The 15151-nt window shown below is 39.0% G+C and overlaps 1 protein-coding gene across 4 annotated transcripts in view; it reads left to right on the top strand.

The window, feature by feature from the left end:
• The window catches only part of LOC111509284 (uncharacterized), a 101242-nt gene extending 92277 nt beyond the window's left edge, over positions 1 to 8965 (top strand). For 3 of the 4 annotated variants that reach the window (XM_074170588.1, XM_074170591.1, XM_074170590.1), the window contains exons 3-4: positions 4445 to 5108; positions 8351 to 8965. In XM_074170588.1, the coding sequence (XP_074026689.1) occupies positions 4445 to 5108; positions 8351 to 8839 (1153 nt within the window). In that variant the 3' untranslated portion in view covers positions 8840 to 8965. Of the gene's footprint in view, positions 1 to 4220; positions 4286 to 4444; positions 5109 to 8350 lie in introns of those variants that run through there. The other variant, XM_074170592.1, reaches the window with a different exon arrangement.
• Positions 8966 to 15151: the final 6186 nt, after the last annotated feature.

Raw genomic sequence — 15151 nt, 5'->3', positions numbered from 1 at the left:
AACAGCTAAATCTTGCAATCTAGGTATATAATTACATATCTTTTTCTGTTCCAATACTGATAATTTGCAAGAGAACTCATCTTTAATATTACTTATTGCGATATCGTATATATTATGGAGATTAGGAGATGACTGAAAACCACCAAAAACACCTTGTATAATATTTTCCTTTCCTGATGGCTTAAAATTCAAATCTTTTGCACATTTCGATGAAACATATGATCTTTGAGAACCGGAATCCAGCAAAGCCCTGACAAGTTTATGTTTATGATTATTTGTCACTTTGACAATGACAGTTTGTAAGAGTGTGTCAGTTGAAAAATTACTTGTCAAAACATTTTCCAATTTTCGTTCGGAATTTTCATCTGGTTGAACCTTCTTCGAATCTAAATCACAACACATTATTGGAAAATGTTTCCGTGCGCACATTAAACATCTTATAAACGCTTTGCAATTTTTGCTGATATGATTGGTTCTCAAACAAGAAAAGCAACCTTTCTTTTCCACAACTTTTGCTTTTCTCTCTTCCAAAGAAAGTTTTTGTGCAGCAAAACAATCTTGACTTGCATGGGTACTATTATTACAAAATATACAGTTAGGTTTCTTACCTTTGAAGGAATCTTTTGTATTAACTGTATACAATGCTGCAGCAGAATAGAGTTCAGGCTCACCTTGCAGTAAACGTTTTCCCTTACTATTATGTTTCGGCTGCTCCTTTTCAATTCCAAAACTTGTTTTTGCCAAATTTATTCTTTCTTCTGATTCCACCTCGGTTCTCAAGAAATCTAACAACATTGTGAGATAGTTATCAGAAGCAAAATTATCTTTTTCATTTTTAGTATGTATTTTCACCTTCGAACTACGATGTCTTTCCCAAATCTTGAGTAACTCACTCGGAAGTGCGGATTCAACCAATGGGAAAAGCATTGCAGCATACTTTTCAGTTGTCACACCTAATGACTCCAACGCTCGTAATTGAGTCTCCAATCTATCGTATAAAGATGATAATGACATACCTGACTTATTTTTGTTTACCTGGTGAAGAACTAGGTTCAGCAACTCTCTCACATAAACCTCAATCAGAAATTCGTCTCTAGCGAACCGTACTTTCAACTGGTCAAGTGCTTTTTTGTAGTTTGCGCCGGATGGAGGAAAACTTTCCACAAGTTCCCGTGCTGGTGATCCTTGTTCCATTGCCTGCACCAAATACTGAAACTTGTCTTCTAAATCGATGTCTTCATCCTGGTCTATCTTGATAAACTGTCCCCAGAACCCGATCCAGCTTTTCACATTTCCGTCGAATTTGATCAGTTCTAACTTTGGCAATCTGAATTTTCGATTGATTTTTTCACCGTAAGAAATTTGTGAACTGGTTCCACAATCTGCTCGCATTTGGTTATCTGCCAATCGGATTTCGCATTCAGATTTATATTTGATTACTTCAGCTCTATAAAACTCCATTTCGTCGAACTCTTGTTGAACTTCGGCATCGTTAAACTTTCCGGAAAATAACTGCTCCTTGAAGTTCTCATCAATAGTGAATATTCGATCACTCTTGTCTTCCAATTGTCTCAAGAGTGATAGTATTTGTGCCTTACTAGTTTGCTTCGTACTCAAGGCTACATCTAGGTCGCTGCTAGTAATCCGGCAGATATTGCATCACGAGGATGCACTGCGAATATACTGATTAAATTAAAGTGGTGGGAAGGTCCTCAGTGGTTAAAACAGAGTCCAGAAAATTGGCCCCATACAGAAATAATTTGTTCAACGGAGGATATAAATATTGAACAGAGAAAAACGACTTCTGTTAACTTCGCACAAAATGAAGATTTTTCCAGACATTTCGGATACTTCTCCAAATATACGAAAATTGTGAGAATGATGGGTTATATTTTGAGATTTTATAATAACTGTTCAAAGAAAAATCAAATAAGAACCGGTGAATTAACTTTCGATGAAAAGGAAATGGCAGAACTTCGTATTTTAAAACTTATACAGAGAGAAAGTTTTGGTTTGGATAAAAAGTCGATTGGAAATCTTCATTTGATGATAGACAAAAACAATATTATACGTGTACAAACTAAACTTATACTAGGTGATGATAGTAATGATTTCAAGTATCCTGTTGTTTTACCATATAAACATGATATTGTTAGAAAATTGATCGAGGAACAACATAAAATACATCTTCACGCAGGGACTCAAACACTTCTTGGAATACTTCGTGAAAGATTTTGGATACTGAAAGGAAGAAAATTTGTTAAAGAAGTGATAGAAAAATGTGTTCAGTGCAAACGATTCAGAAGTAAATGCATAAATACGCCTTTTGCTCCACTACCGAAAGATAGGATAAACAATGTGTCCGCTTTTGAGATAACGGGAGTAGATTTAGCTGGACCATTGTACTTGAAAGGGGGAGACAAGTCCTGGATCGTACTGTTTACCTGTGCAGTATATCGAGCAGTGCATCTGGAACTGGTGAAATCTCTATCAACAGACGCATTTTTATCATCACTGAGGCGATTTATAGCGAGAAGAGGAAGAGTTTCAGTTATATATTCTGACAACGGAACAAATTTTATTGGAGCAAAAAACTACTTGAAGAAGATAGACTGGAATGAAGTTATGGACTACTCTACAGTTAGAAAAATCAAATGGCATCAGAATCCTCCAACAGCCGCTTGGTGGGGCGGTTGGTGGGAACGCATGGTCAGAGTAATTAAGGAATTACTTCGTAGAAACTTAGGGAAAGCAACTTTAACTTATGAAGAATTGATGACGACTTTATGCGATTGTGAAGCCATAATTAATGCAAGGCCTTTAACTTATATTTCGGAAGAAGATAATTTAAAACCGCTCAGCCCTTCTATGTTTATTTCGGATATATCTACCAGTGAAACTCCAGATTTCGATATCATAGACAGACATCATTTAGTGAAACGACATAGATACCTGCAAAAGATAAGAGATGGACTCCGAAGCCGATTCAGAAAGGAATATCTAGCGGAACTCGTACATACTGGTAAAAGGAAAATAGGTAGTTTAAAAATTGGAGATGTTGTTCTTGTCAGCAGCGACAATGTAAAGCGAATAAACTGGCCTATAGGAAAAGTATTGGAAATTTATCCTGGAAAAGATGACGTACCCAGGGTAGCGAAAATAAAAGTGAACAGTGGGGAACTTATTCGACCGTTTCAGCGTTTACATCCTTTAGAAGTGACGACGGAAGAGGACAGTAACAATTTTCTTCAAATTGAAAAGAAAATGAATGCAGTCAAAGGTGAAACTGATGAGGACTACATAACAGAAGAGCAAGGCATCAAAAAGAAAACTAAAGAGATAGTCACAAGAAGGGGGCGAAAAGTCAGAGCTCCGCATCGTTATGGTTTCGAGTGAAATTTATAATGTAATTTTGAAATTTCTCTTTTGTTTTTTATTTCAATTTCAAAATGGGGGAGAATGTTGGATTCAAAATGTATGTTTTTATTATTCCCTCTGTATATAGATTTTTTATTTATTTTATGTGATGTCTGATAATATTTTTAGTTAAATCAAGTTTGTTAGTAGAAAGAAGATGTTGATGACAGTTGTCAAATAAATAGAATTTAAATACGTCAGTAAGACTTTATTTGATAATAAAATTATATCCATCCCATATTTAAAATTAACTTTGAAACTTTCGCCTCAAATTGTGAATAGCTCTAATTTTATTTCTCAGACTTGGAAGGTTATATACCCAAAAAAAATCAGTAAGAAGTATTGTATACTCCACAAAAAATATCTTTCAAAGAATAATGCACCACAATGTATACACATTTCTTGTGTGTATACGCTTTTTGGTGCACTATTCAATACTTTCTTATTATATCACCTGACGATGGATTGAAACGTGTGATTTTTCTATTTTTGTTCATTGAAAGTAGCATTTACTCCTAACCAAACTTTTGAGAAAATTATGATATTACGGTAACGTATCGTTACCAGTCCTAGACCAAACAATAGAGTCTAATAATTCTCCAATGAAAATACACGTATTTATTTGGTCGAATAAGTTTCTTTACAATATCTCTTCAAAATCATCACTCAATTTCCCGAATAAGCTATCTTCTTTCAACCTAGAAAATTCATTATTTGTCATGCACGAAACTATCAATCAAAATGACATTTTGTTTCTTGCGCCTGTTGTATATTGTGTAGCTTGGCAACAGTTTAATTGCTGAACTATAAAAATTACTATTTTATTTTGACATTTCGAAAATTGTATTATTTATATATTTCACATAATGTGAGTTTAACCGCTATAAACGAAATTTTTTACTTCTACAAAACTCCTTGATTATTACATTCAAGGAAGTACTACAATTATACTTTATAGCGGCAAAACGAACATTCCGAGAAATAGTTTATATTTTTGATCGCTCTAGCTTTGACTTATTTGTTACAGAGTTTCGGGTAGCATGGCTTTGGAAACCGATACTATTGCGAAGGAATGTTACGATTTTGTCTCCACTATAGAACATAGTAAACTGGTCATAGCGAATGAACCCTTAACGATATGTGGCTCCGATAGCTCTGAAGATGAGTGCACAATTGTCAGCGAGTCATGTTCAAAACCAGATCAACTCGTCCAAAATTTTGATATACCGGACATAGTATTCGATGGTAATAATTTTCAATTTAGTGGTAAACAAGGATCTTCCAATTCAAAGGCAAACTTGTCCCTTACTGACCATAATGTTAAAGATGGATTGGCTGTTCTAGAAATTTTATGTTCTCACAACGTCGTCGATTGTCCAGAGTTCGTTGACATTGCTAATGTGACAGGAGTTTTAGAAGCACAAAACTTGATTGAAGATACAGAAGTCCTGGAGCTGAGTGATGATGACGATGACGTTGTGTTTGTTAAAGAATATAAGGAAGTCAAGAAAGCGTCACCTGAAAGAATTGTTGATTATCCTGCTGATGATAATGAGCTTCTCAAGATCAGGAGAAATCCAGTCAGGAATGCGAGGAACAAATCTAGGGATCTGTCGAAGGACTTGCTGTACGAAGAAGATTTCGCTATTTTGGATGTAAGCGATAATGAATTGGAAAGAAAAGAAAATAAGGTATGTGAAATCCCATATTTTCCAAATCTTACCTTCGAAATAATGTAGTTATATGTTAGTTATATAACCATCCATATTTTTCAAACCTTTTAACTTGTCACTTGACAACTTAATTTGTATAACAAAATTATATGTTGGGGAGAAACCAAAAAAAGATAAAATAAGTCAGGTTGAAAATCATTCCATTCATTTTGAAACTATTTCGGTGACACCTAATATTTTAATACAGTGTGTTTCAAACTCATGAATGTGGTGAGTGGAACATCATATTCGATTTTGAAAAAATCGTGTCTGCCATTTTATTAGCAAGCATTCATGAAATTGGAATATGCTGTTGGTTTTTGTTTTGATTTCAATCAATGAGAAAATGCCCATCAGTAACTGTCATTCGTTACCTGTCAAAAATGACATTGACAGTAACATTTGAAAAAGTTTTTATTTTAACTTTTGTGATCTATCATATATCAAGGGTGAATGTAAATAGTCCCCTCCTCTTAACGTTGGAACGGAAACATTTACGTAGAAGGGTATCGTTGTCAGTATTTTTTGAAAGAGAATTATAGTGTTGCATCACTCTTCGTCGAGAGGGCGCTAATAACGTATTTTCAAATAGAAAGGAGGTATTGTGATAACTAGAGGAAACATATTTTTGAAAATGTTTTATAACCAGACGATTCAGTCATTATTAAATTATTTTCCTTCATACATGGTTTTCCTGAATAATGTATATCAAAGTTAGGTTTTTTTAAATGGAACACTTCTCATCCTTTTTTTTTTAATTCTACGATGATTTCTAAGATGCCTTTTGAGATATTGCAATTTTTCTGAAAAATCAGTATGTCTGAAAAACCCCATTTCATACGAGGTGTATCTGAAATATAAATTTTCTGGGATTTGGTTCAGTTTTTTCTCAATATATTCTTCCAGTCAGTTCGAACAATTTCTTCACAGAGTGTTCAAAATTAACGAGTTAATTCTGATAAAATCTTATTATCCTTAATTTTTCAAATGGAACACCCCATGTACTGTGACTCCAGTGCTCTTTCATATATTACCTTGTGTTTTGTTTTTGTGAATGATATCTTTTTCTATTCCAGAACAAACTGAATACGAAAAAGAACTTTTCGTGTGAATCAATGTTTTTTTTAAAATAGAATATCAGCACAACCTAACTCTTAGCGGCTGCTCTATTTGTCATTTGGGAAGGGCTCGTATTGCCACTTCATATTGATGCTAGCTCCTTATTCAAACTTTTTCTTATTTTTATTCTGACTTCGACAAAAGACATTCAAATATACTAAGCATTTCAAATAAATTGCATCCCTTCAATATTAGCGATTGCATGAATTGTCATTTAAATATTAATATAATTAGGAACTAGAATGTTTCTGTTAGTATCTTCTGTTCGAATTTCAATATTTGATACAAATAAGAAATAAAATTTTCTGAATTTTGTTCATCAAAGAAATATAATAAAGAATAATGTGTCTCATTGATTTGTTGCCGACAAAAAATGTTCGCAACACGTCCAAACACACTTCCAGGACTCGTCCTAGAATTGTGTTTGCTCGTCCAAAAAACAGTATTTTCCGGACTTGTTACGTAAATTACTATTTCAGGATTGAAGTGATTGTTAAAATATTCAACATTCAACTTCATGAATATATTACATATAACCTTTGGTGTAGTAATGAATATTACTGGAGTTTTTTCCCCAACACCAAATCGTTATTTTTAACACCTCGACACGTGTTTCGATCACCAAGTGATCATCTTTAAAGAGGAAGATTAAAACTAATGACTAATGCGAACTAATCCTATTTATGCTAAAAGGTAACTCATACAGGTAGACCATTCAGGCATACCAACCTAAATTAATTTTATAATTTTGCCTTATCTATTATTTTACAATATATGTTTATATAAAACAATTTTCAGCTATATAAAAATTAATTTTACAATATTGCCTATCCAAATTTATTTTTGCAACGTGTCCTTATGTAGTAATCAGTAAACCCAACAACATTATTTTATTTTATTTTAACAAGCTATATAGTATACTCTTTGGTATAGGTCCGTCATCGTTATTCATAATATTATTGTGTTTACCTATTTCTACACTCTCATAGGCATCTAGTTGCCTGTTGTTGTTAACTTGTCTAACTAATCTTAATGAACTGAAGTCTATGGAATGGTTTTGTTGCAAAATATGATGGGCGACTGCTGATTTTTCAGGTCTTCCATATTTTAAGTGTGCTATGGGTTCCTTATATCTTACTTTAATAGATCTTTTTGTCTGTCCATAATATTTTGCATCGCAGTCCTTACATACGCAGTCCTTCATTTTCCGTCTGGAATTGAAATTCCAGACGGAAAAGTCTGGAATTTCAATTCCAGACTTTATGCCAAAATCGTAATAATTATGGAACTCGACACACAATCATTAGACTTCACAATCACTACTTCGCAGTACAACTAGAATCCTTCTCCGACCGTATCGCTTCTATTACTCGACTCAACAGACTCACGTCGCGCCGACAATAAGGAAGGTTGAAGTCTAGACTCGAAGCATGTGGAAGATTTTGCTCTCAACAAAAATAATGGGGTATTTCCGCTTGTTGCTAAGAGATGGCGTTACTGTCTATGATTGAGTTTACTAGAAGTAAATAGGTACCTAACTATCACTCTCTCGGCTTGTCTAGGCTTCCCTTGAAATTCCTTATGAATGTAGTGTGCGCATTCTTAAACTTCCGTAGAGGAATCGAGTGAAGTCTGAAATCTCCAAAAACATGATTATTCTTACTGTGACACAACTGCTATAAACTGTATGTTTCATTTCTGTATTATTACTAACAGATAAGAAAATATTTAAAAAGTGAAAATTATTAATAATCCATAATTACGTTATTTTGAATGTTGATTATTATAATTTCTTATGAAACAGCTTATATATTACAAAATTATGACCCTCATCTGTAAGATGTTTATTCTGGATATGTGTAGTAATATATTTTGAAACATTCATATACTTACTTTTTATGATATCATGACGCTGTTCAACATACCCAAAACTTCCATCTCATCTTCTTCCTACTTTTCCAAAACGTAACTATATTTACATTTATACAACGCCAAAAATTGTGACTCACCAGACTTATTTTAAACGAATTGGTATTTCTATACCTCAAAACTTTGATTCATTTCAAGCACACATCTATTATACTCATATTTATGTTTTTCAGCCCCCAGAAAAAAAATCTACAGCTTCGTCGCAGTTGCCTAAGGAATGGCCCGTAAACGTCCACGAGCGCCCCGAGTATAATTCGGCAACAAATACTATAGAACCCCTAGATTACACAATAAGGGACATTCAGAGAAAAACAGCCGCCAAGAAGATCAAGATTGATGCATCCGTTGTTCAGAAGAAGGGAAAGAAAAAAGCCATCAAACGCCGAAGGAAACCCCGCGCTGTACCTGAAGTAGAAAAAGTGCCTTTAGAAACTTTGAAGCCCTTAGTTAATTCAACAACTGATATGCTGAAGGACTTTTTCATTAAAAGCAAACAGCATAAAGATCTCACTAATTTTACGTCTGATATTTGTACGTTTGAGAACAAGGTAGCAATTTTGAGAAATCAAGCTCTGTTATTTTCTGTCGTAAATAACTTAGACCAAAATGAGGTTGTAGAAAAATTTAAGCAATTAAATGTAGAGATTGAGGCCAAAGACTGAATATTGATAATATGTATGATAACCGAGAGAAATGTTTTTAAGTTCCTTCTATTTTTAGTTCGTTAATAGTAAGTTTTGTGATGTTTATATCGGCATTTTAAATAAAGATTTTTGTTTTAATTACAATTTGACTATATTTATTCAGTTGAGTATCCTTCAAATTTCTCAGCTGAAATAATATGAATATTTGTGAAATATATGCAACTTGTACATTGATGATTCATCAAATATAGTGTTTTGATAGGTAGAATTTGTCCTTTGACATATAATAAATCAAAAGAAAATACTTCCTAGTGTAAGTTTTCTTCACATTAAAATATAGTGTTCCAGTCGTAGCTGATCTTTATGAATCTGGAAAGAGATGATATTGTTATTTTTACCCGTAAGTACACAGTACAGTTAAACTCATCTTTATTCCACAATTACACTGACAATATAGGTAGGTCTAAAGTAAGTGGGTCTATTCGACCCTCCACCGCAACCCACAAGGGTTTGTTGTGGCTCACACCTATTCACACCCGGCCAAATAAACCCAGCTTCTTATCGAAGCCGATTAGTTTGTATGGTGAGTGATCTTTCAGTTCAGATGGTGAGAGTACGGATCTGCCGAACTCAAAGAACCTGATTCGGTCACCAGCGGGGCAAACACAAAGTATCTGTATCTGTAGAGTAGGGAGGGTGAGTATAAGCCCACGCACTTAGGCCACATGTGAGCCATTGTACATCCTCCCAAGGAGTTGTCCTCCTAGGTCGTCGTCCATCCTGTCCTTTCCAGGAAGGTGGACAGGTCGCTGGGAGACATCTCCTTTATATCGGCAAGTGTAGGCCAAGACTCGCCGAACACACACTCTCTTATTGACGATAACTCCGGGCACTCGCACAGGACATGCCTGACAGTCTCATCTTCCTGTTCACACAGCCTGCATAGAGGTGTGTCCACTAGCCCCATATTATGTAGGTGTTTTCTTAGCTGACAGTGGCCAGTTAGAAATCCTACTGTAAGGCGCAGATTTTTCCTGGTCATCGCCAGATATTTCTTCGGCGCCAGCTTCCCAGGGTCGCCCAAGGTGATCCTGGCAAGATTACATCCTTTGATTTCATCCCATCTCTTTAAAGATTGAGCATGGGTGTAACATTTGACTAGTTCCGCAATTGTCGAAGTCATCAGGCCGTGGGTGCCACTTGGTCCTAAAATTCTTAGTCCAGCCGCTTCCTTGGCTAAAGAGTCGCCAATGCGATTACCTTTACTCCTTTCGTGCCCTTTAATCCACCTCAGGATAATGTTATTATCTACCGAGGCTTTGGCTAAATCTTGGCACTCTAGTGCTAGCCCTGAAGTAACACGGTGTCTGTTCAAGGATAATAGTGCTTGACTGCTGTCAGTGCAGATTGTTATGTTTTTGCCCGAAATTCTTTTCTTGGTTATTTCTTTTGTGGCGATTGAGATACCAGCCAGTTCTGTTTGGACCACGCTGGTATTTCTTCCCATTTCCCATTTGATCCTTAGGCTTAGTGATCTGGAGTACACTCCACATCCTGAACCTTCTTTGGTTTTTGAGCCATCTGTATAAATCCGTATTGCATTTGTAGCATCTGACTCTGTGTTCTGCTTAATTTGTATTTTGTAGGGTTTATTAAACACAAACCTGGGTTCAATTGCATCACTTGTTGCCTGCAGCAGAGGTTGCGCAGTAAGCGCTTCCCGCCATAGGCCCAGCCTCAATCGACCCATTCCTACTTCTAGGTTTACACCAGCCGTGTGCAATCGTACCATGGCCATTAACGCAACCTCCTTAACGAAAAGATCCAGAGGGGTCAGACCCGTGATTACTTCCATTGCCGCGGTTGGTGTTGTTCTCATGGCTCCTGTGATGTTTGAACAAGCCAGTCGCTGTATTTGATATAATTTTCGGATGGCCGTTGCTTGTAGAATTTTCGGTCCCCATGCAATGGCTCCATACGTTAACATAGGTCTTATTATTGTAGTGTAGATCCAGGCGACTACACGGGTGAAAGACCCCATGCGCATCCCACTGTCCTCCGACATTGCTCATAAGCCACGTATGCTCTTTTTGCTCTACTCTGTAGATGAGAGTTCCATGTTAGCTTCTTGTCGAGGATAATACCAAGGTATTTCACCTCTTCAGAGAAGTTTAGTTGGCTTTTGAAGATTTCGGGAGGTTTTAAGCCCGTTAAACTTCTTTTCCTGGTGAAAAGGACCATCTCAGTCTTCTTGGGATTGATCGACAGTGAGTGTTCCTTACACCATGTTTCTATCAATTTGAGCCCATCCTGCGCTCTATCGCACAGTGTGTTTACAAATTTGCCGGTCTGCAAGATAACTATGTCATCTGCGTATGCAATTGTGTAGAATCCATTTTTGTTAAGGTGATTAATTAGGGTATCCAGAACTATGTTCCAGAGAAGGAGTGATAAGACCCCTACCTGTGGACATCCCCTCATGACCAGTCCTTTAACTGTGATGTCTTCTACATTAATACTTATTGCTCTGCTAGAGAGCATCTGGAGTATCCATTCTCCTACTACCAGGGGTACATTCCTGGAGTGTAGTTGCTGGGTAATTGTTGGAAAGGTTGTTTTATCAAACGCTCCCTCAATATCTATGAATATACCTAGGGTGGATTCTTTGTTGTCCAATGATCTCTCGATTCTGCCAACCACATGGTGAAGGGCCGAATCAGTAGACCTTCCCGGGGTATATGCATGCTGATTTGGATGAAGTGGGTTGTTAACAAGTACTTCATCTCTTATGTACCGCTCACATAGCCTCTCCATGGTTTTTAAGAAAAACGATGTGAGACTAATTGGTCGGAATTCTTTTGGTAGGGTGTAGTCCATCCTACCTGGTTTGGGTATAAATACTACTCTTACTTCTCTCCACTTACTGGGAATATACCTCAGAGCTAGAGAGGCTCTGAATATTCCAACCAGGTGTGGCATAAGAGTGTCCAGTCCCCACTGAAGTAGGGCTGGTCTTATATCGTCAGGCCCTGGTGACTTGAAGGGGGAAAAGCTCGATATAGCCCATCTTATTTTGTCCTCATCAATTACTGTACTAGCATATTGCCAGTCATATTGTGTGGGTGTTATTGGTACATCCGTCCAGTACGCCGTTCCAGGAAAGACAGAACCTGGGAAGTGAGTTTCCATAAGAATCTCAGCACTCTCCTGGAGGTTGGCGGCTTTGTCGCCATTTTCCCTCGTCAGGATGCCGATAGTCTTATGGTGGTCATTTGAGAGTGCCTTCTGTAGCCTAGAAGCTTGTGGAAAATCTTCGACTGCCTCACAATAGGCTCTCCAGGCTTCTCTTTGTTTTCGCCTGCAGACTTTTTTGAACTCTCTGAGGTTGGCTTGATATATAACCCAGTCCTCTTCGAGTCTTGTACGTTTTGCCTTGTTAAAGGTCGTTCTCGCTGTCCTCCTGAGGTGTTCCAATTCAGGGCACCACCATGTGTTGGTTGTGCCATGCGTTTGAACCATCCTCATTGGACAGGATTCCTTATAGGCAGTGTCTATTTTGTTGTGGATAGATACTGTGTACCTTTCCAGTTCTTCATTGTTGCCAGGAGTCAGGACCTCTGTTTCCCGCAGAGCTCCTCTTAAGAGTCGATTGTAGAGAGCTACATCCGTCCTCTTCGGGTCACGGGATTTTACAGTAGTCCTGAGATCCTGGCTTATCGTAAAGGTCAGCCAGCGGGGATCTGACATAGAGATATGGTCCGAGACTTGCCAGTCTTGGATTTTGTTTGATATTTCGGCTGTCGTGAGCGTGATATCTATTAACGTTTGGCTACGGGCATTAATAAATGTTGGCTCCGTGCCTCTGTTCAAGATTGTTAGATCTTTCTGTATTATATATTCGTATAGTGACTTACCTCGGGCGTTGATATCCTTGCTGCCCCAGCTCACGTGGTGAGAGTTTGAGTCGCAACCCAATATGAGCTCCACTCTCTGGTTGAGCAGTGGTCCACTAGTACTTTCATTTCTCTGGTCGGTGGTAGGGCGGCTGCATCTGATGCGAATATCAACGCCATATATTTGCCTTTCCCAACTGGACATTCAACTTTGACCGCAGTGAGATCTGAGGTGCTGAATTGTGCCATCGGAAACGCTCTGTATTTCCTAGGAACGTAGACAGCCGTCCTAGGTTGCTGGTTGCTTGGTAAGCTGAAAATTTGACCAGTTAAACTACTGAAACCAGTAATTTTGGTCTTTATTATCCAGGGCTCCTGGATCAAAGCTATTGCCTCCTCCAATACATCAAGGTGGCGGCATAGTGTTGCCGTTGCCGCCTTTTTGCGTTGGGGGTTGCATTGTATTATTTTTACTTTTTTTCCAACGTCCTTGCCCATGAGACAGTTGTTGGATACCAAGTTACCTTTAGAGGTCCATCTGCTCCCCTGCTGAGGGGGAGGTGGCCTCGCTGTTTTTGGGTGCCTCCTCCGTCAGGTCATCGAATGTCACCTGTTCAGATGCTTCGACTTCCTTTTCGGGACCCATGGTGGCCTTGAGGTCAATATCCACTTTAGGTGGTTCAACTCCCAAGGACCTAGGGTCTTCAGAGGTACCCTCTGTTTCTTTTACTGTTGCCCTAATAGTCAGTGAGGTAAACGCGTAGCTTAACCTCATCGACTTCTTCTTCAGGACAGCCATATCATCTTCTCCGATCCCGAAGACGAAGAGGTGTCCTTGTGGGTTCATCTTAACCTCATGATGGAAGGTGCACCATCTTGCTACCTTCAGGTCAGGATTCTGCGCCTTTAGCCGACCCAGCACCCTCTCCTTCGCACCGGATGTCGTCTTGTGGACGTCCTCCGGGATCCAGAGTGAGGCTTTGGTAAGCTTCGGGAGCTTATCCACACTGACGACCGCAAGTGATGCCTCCTCCCATGGCTTAATATTCATTGTGGCTTTCTTCAGCCACTCTAGCGTCACGTCGTCATCGCAGACCACTCTGTTGATTTCACCGGAGTATGTCCACGACTTGAACGTGGGCGGTTTGCTGTTGTTGCTGGAGGCGGAGAAGATGATCTTGTCCAGCTCCTCCAACAGTTGTTTTTTGATGAGACTCTCTCGTTCTGCGGTAACCTTACCGTACGGGTTAGTCTCATCTATGATGGCTACCTTGAGGTGTCTCAAGGCGGCCTCCACGAAGGTTTTGGAAGGTGCAGCGACATTTCTGTCGCTGCGCAGCTTCTTCAACCTTCTTGGGGTTCCCTCCGTGGAGGTACTCGCGTGAAGGCGCTTTCCTGCGGTGGCAGCCGGTTCCTTGCCTTTTTTCAAGGCGGAGCTATTGGCGCCCTCCGCAAGAGGTGCCCTTGTTGTTGAGGATGGAGTGGAGGAGGTGGAGGGTGCACTCATAGTTGCTGCCACTTCTGCCTCTTTCGCTCTCTTCCTCTTGGCCTCGGCGCCGCTGATACGCTTACGCCTTGGCCTTTGCATTGCATCGCGAGGTGGTCTGCTATGTCCAGCCTATTTCTGAGCGGTAGCTTGGGGTGAGCGTTTCTGTTCATCCCCAGCCCCCGCCCTAAATTGAGGTGAGCATTGCTGTCCAGCCTCGGGATTGATTGGTTTTTTCATACGTTTAGATTCCATGTATGTTCCCACGAGTAGCAAGGGAAGGGTTGGTCACCTCTAGCAGAGCCCCGCATTACCAGAGGAAGGCTAGTTTCAATGAGGTTTCGTCCGGTTCCTCAAGGGGATCGTTCGTAACCGCATATAACCCTGCGGCCATTCAGCTGTCGACACGATTCCTTACACAAAGTATATGCTCTGCTGTTTCATAATTTTCCAGACAGAGACGACACACACTGTCTTCCGACAGTCCAAATCTTTGCATATGATGATTCAAATGACAGTGTCCTCTAAGAAGGCCTGTTAGACATCGTAGTTCATCCCTACTGTAGTCCAACAACTGTTTGGAATCAAGCTTCGAAGAGTGAATAAACGCCTTGGAGTGAGCCAATCCTGGAAGAGTCTGTCAGAACTCCATAAATTTTCTTGGCATCCAGGTGTTCAGTGTTTGTTTGGCAAAGCCCAAAGCCATGCCAATAACAGGTTCTGATCCAATGAAGCCACTTGCAGCACCCTCCTTTGCAAGAGTCAGCAGCTCCATTGCCTTCCAGGCCAGTATGGCCAGGAATCCATACCAGAGACAATCTGTTGAGTATTCCTATCGAGGAGAGTCGTTTTGGCAGTTTGATACCAATTTAGACGTTGCTCGGTAGGAGCCAAGAGCTTCCAACGCCGCTAGAATATTTTTATTGACTTCTGAGTGAGGTTGGATTTATC

Source organism: Leptinotarsa decemlineata, unplaced genomic scaffold, assembly GCF_025532065.1.
Source record: "Leptinotarsa decemlineata unplaced genomic scaffold, Ldec_3_MD MMD2_P_RNA_scaffold_9, whole genome shotgun sequence".
Lineage (NCBI taxonomy): Eukaryota > Metazoa > Arthropoda > Insecta > Coleoptera > Chrysomelidae > Leptinotarsa > Leptinotarsa decemlineata.
This window is presented reverse-complemented; position numbering and strand designations above follow the sequence as displayed.